The following is a 14700-nucleotide window of genomic DNA, read 5'->3' on the forward strand; positions in this document are numbered from 1 at the left end:
CTTATTCCTGTGCTCAGATGATGGAGGTGTATTAGATTGCTGATTGTTGCTAAAGTAAGTCTAGAATAATTTGATATTGGTAGGGCATTTAATACTAACTAGTTTACCTATTTTTTTGCTCATTAAGTTCCAGTTCTAGGGAATTTGAGACTTCTGACTGTTATTGTGACTTGTAGGGAGGTTTGTAACAGTGTGGTGCCATACTGCAGAAGTGGATAAGTGGTGACAGTCACATAGGATGCCTGTTGCTGTGAATTGTGAGAATTTAAGCATTCATTCTTATATAATTGTTACTCCTTTCATTTGCCTTGTTGGGTGTTATTTTTAATTAACTGATTATAGCCTAATGTTATACAGTGGTTTCATCAAAATGTTAGTAACCAGGAGTATGTAAGTCATCTGTTTTGTGCTTGACAGTTTCTTAAATATGGCAATGTAAAATATAGGTTTCTGTTCCCTAATCTGGTCTGAAATATATTAATACTTCAAGTTTTTCCAGCACAGATATTTTTGTAAATCCGTTCCCTTCAGTTTCTATGGCTGATATCATTTATTAACCATTATGACAACTCCTGCTGTTTTAGAGGTTCTGTCTGTTTTGTAGTTTGTGTGGCCCTGTATATTAAGATTGTTGTTACTAATTCCCTGTTTAAGCCCTGTTTCTAAAATGGCTAGACATGATTGAAGCTGTAATCCCATGTTTCATATTCAGCTAACTTGTTACATATATTTTGCACAATTAGTGATACTGTCAATGAGTTTAACATTCTGGGCAGACAAGTAGAATTAGGTAGCTATATTTGGTCTTGGGTTCAGCAAGACAGGATGAACAGCAGGATGTAGCAGCTGTTCCTGCACCTATTTGTAACTAAGTAACCAGAAGGAGGGTCTGTTATTTGATTGTGAACATTTTTAGAGAGTGTTACAGTTATGAAGTTCTGTGAATCCTGGCATTCCTTCTGGGGGAAAAAAACTTTTTAGTATTTCACATAAATAAACGAATTGTGGTTTGCTGGAGTTATTCAGACTGTTCACTAGTCTGTGTTTATTTTTATTGTACGTTAATGTTTTCTGCATTTATTTTCCTAATGTTTATATTTGCGTCTGTGTGCTTTTTCTTTACAGGTACTGAAGGATTCATTCATTGGGAATTCTAAAACCTGTATGATAGCCAATGTGTCACCTAGTAATTTTGCTACCGAACACACACTAAACACTTTGCGCTATGCAGACAGGTAAATTATTATATTATACTGAACTAATTTGATAATTTTATATGTTAAAATATCATACCTCTGTTCATAAAGTGTATTCTGCTTTGTTGGATAAGAAACTTCTAACTTGTTAATTTCTTTTCTATTAACTGTGATTTAATTTAAAGTCAAGAGTAGCAGTAGGGTGGAGGTCTTACTCAAACAGTTAATCAGTTATTTTTGTTGTGTCTTGCATGCAGCACATCCCATCTCCTTATTTTAAAATACAAATTATGAAATAGAATTTTTCTTTTAATCAAAAATAATGCTTTTGTTTCATTGTAATAATCTAATGTATTATAATGCTAGCATTTCCAATTAATCAGAAATATCCATCTTTAATGTCTTAATTTTCAGAAAGAACTGTTTACGTTTGTAATTTTGAATAAAATATTAAAAATGGATGTGAATTGATATAGAAAAGGAATAATTTGCATAAATTAAAAGTAAAGGTCAGTATTTATGTATTTACAGTTTGATAAACTTGAATATTTTATTGGCCTTACCCATCCCTTGGTCGATAGTTATTTATTACCCCTAATGTTAATAAGTGGGATCATACCATAGATAATGAGGGAGGAGATCCATGCATGGGACAAAGAATTAAGGAGCTGCCTCTGCCCATTAGTAGGGGACAGTCCTGGGGTAAATTTTCAGTTTCTCACTCACAGACCCAAGTTGCGCTTCAATATGGACAAGGATGAACTTGTCGAATGTGGATGGGGAGTCTGTTCCAGAGCAGTGATATCCTCTATGAAATATACCTGTCCTTCAAAACCATTCTATTGATGTTGCAAAAGAGGTAGACCAAGTATTTCTGATCTGCAGTAAATCCAACAGTATTTGGTCAGAGGATGCATTATATGCCAGACACAAGTCACCTCTTAGCAGTCTGTAGGGCACTGACTATAGTGACAGAGCTTTAACTCGGTCCATATAGGACATGTTGTTTAGTCCTTGTATCCTTTTAATAAGGTATCTCTGTGGACATTCCAATTGTTGCATGTGTCTGGACAGATACATAACAAAGGGGGCATTATACTCAATAATCGGCCTAATGAAGGTTGATTAAAGGGGGAACAATGATATCCCTAGATCTAGACATGATCCCTTTGTTTATGAGCTGTGTAATATAGAAGGACTTTCTCATGACAATGAACACTTATTGGTCAAAAGTTAGGTCACTGTACACATAAGTTCCCAAATTCTGAACAACTGGATGAACTCTTAAAGGCGTGTCATCAGCCCAATAGCATTTTGCAGTAGATGGCTTCCCAAAAGATGCAATAGTGCATTTAGTTTCAGTCCATGATTTTGGCGCCAGTCATTTATTTGGGGCAAACTTCCAGCAGGATGCCTAAGATGGCTAAGTCATTTGAGAATTCAGTGACTGCTCCTAGCTTGTAGTCATCTGCAAACTTAGTCAGAGCCGTTTGGAATTTGCTTTTACTTCAGAAAAGTAGATGCCAAAAGGAGAGGTCCCAGCACAGAACCCTGGAGACTCCTCTGGTTACTGGTCTCTTTGTGGAGGTAACTTCCCTTATTTTGATTTCCTGCATCCTATCTGTGAGCCAGTTGACAATCCAGTGGGTGACATAGAGGTTTATTTCCAGCCTATTTAGATTCTCTTTTATACTTGAGTGAGGAATTGTATCAAAATCTTTGGCTGGGTCGAGGTGTGACATGTATGCCATGTTGTCTTCATCAATTGCTTCTGTGACCTTTTCAGAAAAATCCACCAGGTTGAGTAAGCATGATCTGGCCTTGACGAATCCAGACTGAGATGGATCCAGTGTTTGGAAGTTCCCTATGTCCTCACTGATGACTTCTATGATAAGTCTTTCCATGGCTTCATTTATGTGTGTGGTCAGACTTATGGGTCTGTGATTACCTGGGTCCTTGGAAGGTCCTTCATTATGCAGGAGAATGACTGTAGCTGTTCTCCATTCCTGTGGTACATATCCTGATTGAACAATATTGTTAGGGGTGTGGTTGAATTATGATTAATGCAATTTAAGATGCATCTTGGATATCATCAGGATCCATCAATCCAGTATTTTTACTTTTTGATATCACTCTATAATGACTTGGTCTTGTATGACAGCTAGAGTAAGCTAGTTCCAGGTACATCTTGAAGGACAAATGGAAGGGAGACAGGTGGGTAAAGTTAGAGCTAAATTTATTGGCCAGTAGGCTTGATGTACAGTGTTGCAGTAACATAAGCTATTACAGCTGTATCCTGCCAAGCATATGACTGCCCAACCAGTTATCAAACCATAAGGGCACTTTCCATACAATCTAACTGTCAGGAGCTTGAGCATAGCCATGTGAAAAAAAGCAGTTAGGATGCCAAAAGCTTCAGAGCTGTCCTGCCACTGAAGTGCATTCCTTCTGCAGGCTTCATGGAACTGACGGTTGGCTAGTGATCCTTCAAAGCTGGGCAGATAAGCATCCCGCTGAGGAAAATCTCCCGCAATTTTGTTTTTCTAAGGAAAGCTTGTGTATTTTTCTGGGAAATTATTGAATGTGAAGTTGTTCAATCTCACTGTTCATTCTTCACTGATGGGTTCGGAGCCGATCCCTCGGCTCTGACATGGCCGTTAGCAAGCTCAAGGTTTACCAGTTGCTCGAGACCCAGCCCCTTATCTCATAATGCACTGCTGGAATTACCCCAGATCTAGTTTGCCGCGGCATGGACCTCGGTGGTTCCAGCTTGCCTGAGCCTAAATCTTCATAGATTATTCAAAAAAATCACAAGTTTTTTGTCTTTCCTTCTATTAGAAATATATATACTTATAGTTCACTTGTTAGGATGGTTTTTATAGCCCCCTTCCCTGTTAATACTATATTTGGTGTGTTTTTTCATAGTGGCCTCATGTTGACCTACTTCTAGTAGTAGTGTGTATTGGTAGTTAGATTAGAGTTTTAGTATTAGTTTGAGTGCTTAATACTGTTTAGCTAATTTTTGGCCCCCTTTTCTTTTGGGCCATTGCTTCAGTGTTTATTGGTGGTTGTGTTCCTATCATTACTAGCTAGCCTTTGGCTTCGTTATTGTGGACAGTGGTTTTGATTATTGGACATGTCTGAGGAAAAACAAAAGCATCCAAAGTCTGGGTTCAAAAAATGCCCAGACTGGTGACAAAAGATGTCCGTTACTGATACTCATGTGCAATGTGTATACTGTCTAGGAGCTCTTCACTTGCAAGAGTCATGCAGCATATGTCACTCCTTTTCTTCCAGGGTTACATTAGAAAGGAAGAGAAAATTGGTGGACAGGGGTTTACTAAAACATCCTTTTGTCGAGGAGTTGAGTGACCAGGATGGGGCCAGTAAGTCCTCTCATTCTTCCCAATCCACAGGAGACTCAAAAGCCACATAAAATCTAAGAAAAGTGAGGATGCTGGGTCATCAGCTCCACAGTGTCCTTTCTTCTCAGATTTGGTCCACTGTTCTGGAGCCGATATCAGAGTTGCCATCGTCTCCTATTCTCCAATCTGCACCGTCGGTGCACTCGTCTAAGTCCTCTGTTAGTCTTTCTGATCTGGACATGGACCGACTGGTACAGAAGCTGTTAAGGGCACCAGGCCTAGCTAAATTGCTGTCGGCTCCGACCCTAGCATCGGAACCAAAGACCATTAACCCAGAATTGACTGCTCCTCCTCCGAGTCATACTGGGCTTTTGGAGATGGAGGAGGATGACCTGATAATTGAAGAGCCCTTGGAGCCGACACCTGTTCCAGTGTTGTTGGTTCCATCTGCTCGAATGTCCTTGGCACCGACCGGGGACTCTAGGAGCCGGCATTCTCCTGTCAGTGTCCGGGGAGGGTAGTCGCACCTACTTGGTGCTGACTCTTCCTCTCGGGGCTTCAGCTCGGACAAGCTTGGCTCCTACCTCGGGCTCGGAGCCCACGGCCTCGGTGCAGGAGGGGCTTGAGGTTCCTTCGGGTCCTTTGACTCCTTCCCATCGGAGCCGTGATGCCTTTGAAGCCATGAGGCAAGTATTGTCGCCTAAGACTTCCTCGATGTCAGGATTGGTCTCTTCTTCCCCTAAGGCGCCTGTGTCCACTTCTGTTTCGATCGGCTCCAAACATAGAGACCCTGAGCCTCAGGTAGCCCCACTAGGTGCTCCCTGCTCTTCTGAGACTTCCCCGGATGTTCCCGCTGAGGAGGTTCCCAGAAAGAGTGTGTGCAAGAGGAGGCACCTGGACTCCCCACAGGAGTCTTTGACATCTGACACTGACTTAGATGAGTCAGAAGGGTCCCCCGGATCCCCCTCTGAGGATATCTCCTTTGCAGAGATACTTGAGATCCTTAGGCAAAGGGGTGATTAACATTCCAAAAACCCTACTGAGGATGAGTCAGTTCTCCTGAAGGCTTTCGGTTCTCAACCTTCCACCTCTTGGGTGACTCCGCACTATGATGAGCTTATGGACCTGGTCTCTCGCAGGGCGTGGGAGTCACCGGAATCTATGGAACCTGTCCCTAGGAGGCCTAACAAGTTCATTTCTGCCCCCGTAGATAAGTCCTTTTTGACCAAGGGAGTCCTTGTTGATGCCATGATGGTGGTGGCAGCCACCAAAAAGGAAATGTCTGAGACATCCTCGTCTATCCATCCTCCTAACAGAGAGTCTAGGATTATGGATAGAAATGGGAAACGCATGTTTAGTTCAGCGACTTTCGCACTTAGATCACTGAACTATTTGACCTATTTTACCAGACTGCAGAGAGATCTCCTTAAGGAGTTAGGAGATGCTCTTCAGGGTACGGTAGCGGCAGGTGCTTCTGACAAAGTTGTCACCCAGCTTGCTACCCTAAATTCAGTTGTAAACTCGTCCATGCATCTTATATCATATGCAGCTGTTGGCACAAGTAGGGCAGCAGAAACAGGAGTTGCCCTTCGTAGACACTCCTGGATGCGCCTCTGTTCCTTCGCAGAGCCTTTCAAGTCTTCATTTGTGAATACCCTGTTTGACGGCTCATCTCTCTTTGGGACTAAAGTAAAGGAAACATTGACCAGGTGTGAGCAAGAGGGAAAGACTCTGCCATAGGAGTCCATTTTTCTACCCCTACTCGGCCTTATCCCAAGGGCCAAAGGGGAGGGAAGATGTGGTTCTGAAAAGCCCAAAGAGCTTTTCAGGACACACGTGGTGAAACCCCCTCTAGGGGCAGAGGAGGGGGTTATAATGGAAAACACCACCCTTGCAGCAGAGGGGGTCCACAACAGCAGTGTGACAGAGATCATTTCTCTGGTCAGCCCTACCAGTGCTCCTGAGCGGAGACCCGACTGTCCTGCTCTGGAGGCAGTCAGGGGTCACTTATCTTTGTACCCAGAAGCCTCGCTGGACATAAAAGACAGATGGGTACAAAGTATCGTTTCCAGAGGGTATTTCATACTGTTCTCCTCTCCTTCCACTTCCGTCAGGAGAATCCCGGACATTCCACCCAGTCACAGGGAACAAGCAACTATAGAGGTCCACAAGTTGCTAGAAAAAAGAGTCATTCAGCCAGTCCCAGCAGACCAAACATGATTCGGAACTTACTCAAGATTCTTTTTGGTTCCAAAGAAAACAGAGGACTGGAGACCCATTTTGGACCTCAGCAGACTCAACCAATTTGTCAAGAAAGAGAAGTTCCGGATGGTCACGCTTCAGTCCATACTTCCCTTTTTAGGGAAAGACAATTGGATGTGCTCAATCAATCTCAAGGATGCGTACTACCACATAAAGATGGCCAGGCCATCCAGAGATCATCTGCGTTTCTGGCTGGGAGCCAATCACTATCAATTCCGAACCCTGCCCTTTCCTCTCACTACAGCCCCCAGAGTGTTCACCAAATGTATGGCAGTGGTCGCGGCTCACTTGAGGCATCTATGATTCCAGGTGTTTCCATACCTAGACTATTGGCTCCTTACCTCCACCACCAGGCATCAACTGATTCGGGCAAGAGAATCCACTCTGACACTCTGCAACCACTTAGGCATTACTGTCAACTTAGATAAGTCTTGCCTTGTCGCCATCGCAGCATATCATCTTTATCGGGGCAGAGTTAGACACTTCAACCACCACTCTGCGTCTACCTTTCAAGAGGGTCTCACTTCTTCGCCAACATGTCAGCTCACTGGTGTCAAAAGACAGAGCTCCAGGAGCAGAGGTCTTAAAAGTACTGGGTTTGATGTCAGCAGCAATCTTAGCTATACCATTAGCAAGAATGCATATGTGGATTTTTCAATGGCTACTGTTCACTCAATGGCAGTATCAGGAACTTCCAATGAGGCATATGATTGTGATAAATTCTTGCAAGAGAGACCTTCAGTGGTGGTTGACGTTGACTCATATCACGATAGGACGTCCATTTATACTACCCCTGCCGATAGCCACGGACACTTCCCTGTTAGGGTGGGGCGGGGCGGGGAGGCATTTTCAGGGAAAGACTGCCCAAGGCACATGGATGGATCAAGAATCACATCTGCATATCAATGTTCTAGAAATGAGAGCAGTACATCTGGCATTGCAGTACTTTCAGGACTCTCTTCCTCTAGGGATAATTGCAATTCAGACAGACAGCATGTCAGTGGTCTGGTATTTGAACAAACAGGATGGGACCAAGTCTTACCCTCTTTGCCGAAAAGCCCTCAGAGTTTGGCAGTGCGCTGTGTCATCCCAGCACTTTCTGTTGGCAACGCATATCCCGGGGAGATCCAACGTGATAGCAGACAAACTGAGCAGGGCCATTTTGTTGCCACACACGTGGTCCCTCAATCAGTACATTGCGGACAGGATTTTCTGCAAATGGGGCCAGCCTTGCTGCGACCTTTTTGCCAGTCACATCAACACCAAATGCAGAAGCTACTTCGCCCTGATTCCCCCTCCGGGACAACCCCTGAGAGACGCACTCGTACATGATTGGCCTCCGGGTCTCCTATATGCTTTTCCTCCAATCCTGCTAATACCAAGATTTTTACAGAAAGCAAAGTTGCTGGGAAGGACCATCATTCTTATAGCCCCCCATTGGCCTCGGCAGATTTGGTTCCCATTTCTTTATCATCATCTCTTGGAGGATCCATGGATTCTGGACCCAGTTCCGGACCTTCTGACACATCCGTCAGGGGATCTCCACCCTTCACTGCAGTCCCTGAAGCTGACAGCTTGGCTGCTGCAGTTCCCCACATAGCCAGGCTTCACAACCTTTCTTATGACATGAGGCAAATCCTTTTGCCTTCTCACAAACCTTCCACCAGGAGATTATATCGTAGTAAGTGGAAGAGATTTTCCATTTGGGCTTCCAAACAGAACATTGATCCTTTTCATGCTCCCTTGACATCTGCATTGGAATTCTTAACTGTTATCTTTAATGAAGGAGCGGCAGCGGCTACAAGTTGGGTCCACTTAGCTGCCATATCTAATTTCCATCTTGGAGTAGACGGACTAAATGTTATGGCCCACAAGTTATCCAAGGCTTTTCTTAAAGGGACCTTTCACATGAGGCCTCCAGTAAAAACTCCTTATTCCCCCTGGAATCTGAATTTCATGCTCTCTTGCATAATTCTTTCCCCGTTTGAACCTGCATCATCTTGTGATCTCAGATATTTGTCGTGTAAAACCATTTTTCTAGTGGCCATTACTTCCGCCCGCAGAGTGTCAGAGCTTCAAGCCTTGTCTATCACACCTCCTTATATGATTTTTCATTCTGATCTCTCAGGACAAATCCTTCCTTTTTACCTAAAGTTTGTTCTGAGTCTAACATCAATCAAGTCATTGAATTGCCAGTCTTCTTCCCCAACCATTCCAACAAACTAGAGTATATGCTGTACAAACTAGGTGTTCATAGACAGCTCAGATATTATTTGGATAGGACAAAAGATTTTAGAAAATCAGACCAACTATTTGTTTCCTTTTCTGAAGCCAGGAAAGGTAGACCAGTGGCTAAAACAACCCTTTCTAAGTGGCTATCTGATTGTATCACCTGTGTTTATTCAGCAGCTAATATGCCCTTACTACACAGAATTAAAGCTCATTCAGCCAAAGCAGTTTCTACTTCCTCTGCATTTCAAGCCAAATTGCCCATTGACAACATCTGTGCTGCAGCCACTTGGTCTAAGCCTCACACCTTTATCACTCATTACAAGGTGGATAAGGCCTCCAGGGACAGGGCTTCCTTTGGTTCTACGGTCCTGAAGAATATACTCCCGTGAGCCACTCAAGACTGAGGGTGCTAGGGACGCTACGCATCAGTGAAGAATGAACGGAGAGATTGAACAACTTCACATTAAGAAGTTATGTACTCACCATAATGTTCCATGTGAGTTGTTCCATGTCGCCTTCATTCTCACATCCCTCCCTTCCATCCCCCACCTGGCTGACAGTTGACATAGACGTTGGTCTCATCCTGGTAATTAAATTCCTTCCTTTTTCCCCTCTCTTAGGAGAGTATTCCTTTTACAAAGATATGGTACATGCAGCAAGCAAGATCTGAGGTAATTCCAGCAGTGTGTTATGGGATAAGGGGCTGGGTCTCGAGCAACTAGTAAATCTTGAGCTTGCTAATGGCAGTGTCAGAGCCGAGGGATCGGCTCCAAACCCATCAGTGAAGAATGAAGGCGAGATGGAACAACTCACATGGAATGTTATGGTGAGTACATAACTTCTTACTTTAGGATGCAAGTTATTTTTCTAGAACTGTCATAACTTGGCAGATTTTTTTTTTGTGAATACTTGTGTGAACAAACTGTGTAAAAATCTGTTTTTTACATTGTGCTCTACATATGTTTGTAGGATTTTTATGCATTAGAGGCAGGACTCTGTGCTTTTGGGGATTGTCAGTGTGTTTCGTACTTTGAAACCACACACGTCCTTCAGGCTCAGCTTAAAATCTTCCTTCTCAGCTGGACCTATGGAGCACTTACTTGTCTTTTTTCTTCTGCCTTCCTCCATACACAAAAAGAAGAACATTATAGGGAGTCTTTGGGTGTCAGGCCAGTTCCTTTTTTGCCTCAGCCACTGATGGGTGGCCCTTCTGTGGCTGGACTTGGTTCCTCAGTCTGTTTATCATTTTATCTTGGTTCCTGTGGTGAACACTTACAGCCACTAAGAACAATGAGATGAGCACATCATCTGTGGTTGTAAGGATGTCCAGTTCAGGCAAGGGAGAACTACTGTTGCTGGTCTTTGGGAAAGGAGCATGTGAAGATCTACCCCATAGCTGGGACAGGGTGCCTGATACATGGGGATAGTGTTTCTAACATGAGTTGGTCTTTTTCCAGGGAGTGCCTCAGGAAAGAAATTAAAAATTAAGAATGTTGTTTCTCCTGTCTCAATTTCTGTAGAAAGCAGGGAAGACTTGCTGGGATCCTATGCAGCTCGACTAAAGAAACTCAGAGGCGATCTATGCCTGACGTACAAAGCCATGTCAAACCCAGAATTAATGGACATGCTCCACCTCAAAAAATCCAAGTCCCTTAGAGCTACATGCTCCAGGGACCTAAACCTCAGCACAAAAATAAATAGGACATGCTGGAGGGGCAGATTCATTTCCCAGAGGCTCCCCTCACTCTGGAATAGAATCCCAATTCATGTTAGACAAAGCCCCTCGCTGACCCTCTTCAAGCGAAATCTGGACAGGTGGATGGGAAATCGCAAATTCACCCCTAGGATCTCTTCTGTGTCCCTGCTAGACAGAGGCACAGTAAACTAATCTTAAAAGGGTGCCTTCTGTGACCTACTTTACAGAGTCACAGTAGGCTAATCTAATAGGGAGGCAGAAGCCAAATACACTCTGGCTAGGCTTATAAATGCCCTAGGGGCAGATAGCCTAGTATCTACCTATGAACCTATTTGCCAGGAAATTAATTTCTACTTTGAATAAGTCTATTTTTTCTTCTACCACATAAGAGAAGACAAGTTCCCTCCCTTTCTAACACTGGTTCTCAGTCAGAAAACAAGAGACTGGAGGGAAGAGTGTTTTTCTTCAGTCTTTTCTCCACAGATTTTAGATTCTGATTCAGAGGAAAGTGTTACTTCAGAGATTCCATCACATTCATCACTGCTGCAATAGCCTTAACTATATGGGTTATATTGCCAAGGATATAACAGCTGTCCAGCTTCAGGGCACCTTCTACACACCCAAATTGCCAAGCAGCTTGAGCTGAGCTGATTAAAAGACAAATTTGGATGCAAAGCCATCCAGAGATTTACTGCTGCTAAAGAGTATGCTCCTCTGATGCTTTCAAGGATCAACAATCACTTGTGCTTTCCATTACCAGCCAGATAAGTTCCCTTTGGGGAAAAGGAAAAACTTCCATTTTCTTAATTTTATTGCTGTTTTATTACTTTCCTGTTCAGGGAAGTTATTTTAAAGGTAGGATTGTTTTATTTAACAGACTATCTTGAGACTGTAACCCACTTTTTAAGAGATCACTCTTTTTTTTTCCTGTGAGTTTAAAAGTAGTGTAAAGTAACAGAAAACATTTTCTGTGGAGAAATTGTGTTTTTTCTTTTTTGGGGCTGGCATAGTGCTTTTAAGTGCTTTTTACTATGAGTTTTTTTCTGTCAAAAAATGCTTTGGACTGGTGGTGTTTACCAACACTGCTTGTCTTCCCCTGGAAAGTGGTACCTTTTTCAGTTTGACCATGGAACAGAGTACTGGTCCCATGGTCGGTCCTTTCAGCCACAAAAGGAAAAAATAAACAAACAGCCTTTGCCACCAGGCTAGCAATTTGCCTCAGACACAGGTGAGTGTCATTTGTTGTACCTCAGACCATTCATCTTTTGATCCAGATCCCTCTGGTGTAGCACCTGCAGCCACTATGAACTAGGGATTAGGCACATCCACTAAAGCTGTTGGGGTCCCCTCAGTAAGCAAGGGTGAGCCACTCTTGTAGGTCCTGGGAAAGGGAAGATTTCCCTGTTGTGTCAGAATGCTGTGCCCATATTTGGGGAAAAGGCTGCTGCTATTAGTAACATGGCTGGCTCCATTGTTCCTGTCAAAAAGAAGCAGAAAACCAAGCATGTATCTACTCTTCCTCAAATTTCCTTAAATGGGTGTAGTCTGCTGGGTCTGGCTCAAGGTTTAATTCAGGGTATTGATCCCTCTTGTAAAGTAGTTTCTGGTAAAAATAGAGATTCTTCTTTTCCTGAAGAGATTCAAAATTGTGACTCTGAACAGGAAGTTGCAGGGATGGATACATGTTTTTTTTCCCCCCTCAGATATCTGATTCAGACTCAGAGCTGAGAGCTCAATTTTGATTCTCTCTGTGGGGTTTCTCTTTCTCTGAGACTATTGTTAAACTCTGCCAGTGTTTTCACTGGGAGAACATGGAGGTTTCTCAGTTGCTCAAGAAACACTGAGTTGTTATAGAAGGATTTCCAGAACCTACACCCATTCCTCCTGTTTTGTGTGCTTTAGAGGATGTGTGTGTTACTGCCTGCAGTTTTCCTGATAGTCAGCCAGCAGTCCCTAAAAAGGCAGATAGGATGTATAACATTCCTAGTCTTTTGAATTTTAATACAATATTCCCAAACCTGACCTAGCAGCTAGAGTGTTATTTGATCCCACTGCTGCTAAGCACTTATCCTTCTGATAAGGATGGGAAAATATTGATAGGTATGGAAAAAAGTGTATATATACTTCTGCAACTTTTATTTTCAGAATTTCGAATTGTCAGGTTCATATGTTAACATTTCTTTGACAAATTGTGAAAGCCTGAATAATGTTTTATCTGAAGTTTCTTCTTATGAGGAAACATCTGCTTTAAATAACTGTGTTTCTTGCATTCCACAGGTTACTACGCATTGCATGCAGCATGTGTATGACTGTTGATACACTATCCAGGGCTATGGCCACTGGTACTATTTTGAGGAGGTCTGCATGACTGCCTTCTCAGAACCTCACAGATGATGATAAAAATTAGATTTTAAACTCTCCTTTGGATAGAGATATACCCCTGGATTCAGCAAACAGCCATGCAGGAATAACTTATTCCTGCACGGCAGGGACCATTCCTGTGCAGCATGGCAGCGCACCCTACATATATATGAAGGCGTGCTGCCGTGCTGTAAAAGGGACACGGTTCTGTGTACAAGTGCATGGGGTGTGTCTGAGAGCAGAGCTCTCACAATACACATGCCTCATGCACTCCAGAATTGATGTTTGGTAATTTAAAATGAGCGAGAATGCTCGTAACACCCCCAACCTGTCAGGGTAAGAAATCTGGACAAAGCCATAAGGGACAATCAGCCCTACCAAGCCATAAAGTTGATAGAATAACAGGTTTAGCATAATAGAATAACAGGTTTAGCATAAGCACATAGCGCACACCTCCCAACCCATCAGAGTAAGGAATCTGGACAAAGCCATAAGGAACAATCGTCCCTACAAAGCTAGAAAGTTGGTAGAATAACAGGTTTAGCATTAGCATGGATATTCTGAAGGGTACAAATTAAAAAATGCAACAAATAATTTTTTTTACATATGCAATAAATTTTAAGCGTAGCTGCGCAGGTGTGCCCGTTGCTTAGCTATGCTTAGCCCAGCTGAAACTGCAGGATAAGTTAAAAAGCAGTAGACATCCAGCATAAGTGCAGTAGTGTAGTGGTTAGAGCATACGCCTTGCTGTAGTCATTCACGGTTCGAGCCTCCCCAAAGCCATTTCCATTTTGTATGTGTAAACATTACAGTTTTAATTTTTTGTATATTTATGTAAGAAGTAACTTATTTTTCTCAACCAGAGTAGTGTATTGGGCCTAGATGTGAGGTGTCCATGTAATAAAGTAGTGAACCCCCCATATAAACACAAGTTCATAGGTTGATACTAGGCTATCTGCCCTAGGGCATTTATAAGCCTAGCCAGAGTGTGTTTGGCTTTCGCCACCCTTTTAGATTAGTTGACTGTGCCTCTGTATAGTAGGTCACAGAAGGTAGCCCTTTTAAGGTTAGTTTACTGTACCTCTGTCAAGCAGGGACACAGAAGAGATCCCAGGGGTAAACTTACAATCTTCCATCCACTCATCAAGATTTCTCTTGAAGAGGGTCAGTGGGGGGCTCTGCCTAACATGGATTGGGATTTTGTTCCAGAGTGAGGGGAGCCTCTAGGATATGAATCTGTCCCTCCAGCATGTCCTATTTATTTCTGTGCTGAAGTTCAAGACCCTGGAGCATGTAGCTCTAAGGGATTTGGATTTCCTGAGGTGAAGCATGTCCATTAATTCTGGGTTGGACATGACTTTATACGTCAAACACAGATTGCCTCTGAGTAGGCGGGTATGCAACTGAGTAGAGCTGGAGTTTCTTTAGCCGAACTGCATAGGGCATCTGTTTGAGCCCCTTGATCCTCTTGGTGAGATACTTTTAGGGTCTTTCCAGTTGCTGAAGGTGTCTGATAAGGTACATCCCAAACGGGGCATTGTACTCAATTATGTGCCTGATAAGTGATGAGTAGCAGGGCACAATGACC

The 14700-nt window shown here is 43.0% G+C and overlaps 1 protein-coding gene across 1 annotated transcript in view; it reads left to right on the top strand.

Annotated features, from left to right (window-relative positions):
• KIF24 (kinesin family member 24) overlaps positions 1-14700 on the top strand; it is a 2255161-nt gene that overhangs the window by 2101481 nt on the left and 138980 nt on the right. Inside the window, exon 10 of the mRNA XM_044087249.1 lies at positions 1126-1235. Coding sequence (XP_043943184.1) covers positions 1126-1235 — 110 coding nt within the window. The remainder of the gene's footprint in view (positions 1-1125; positions 1236-14700) is intronic.

The sequence above is a fragment of the Protopterus annectens genome, chromosome 1.part1, assembly GCF_019279795.1.
Source record: "Protopterus annectens isolate FY-2018-M chromosome 1.part1, PAN1.0, whole genome shotgun sequence".
NCBI lineage: Eukaryota > Metazoa > Chordata > Ceratodontiformes > Protopteridae > Protopterus > Protopterus annectens.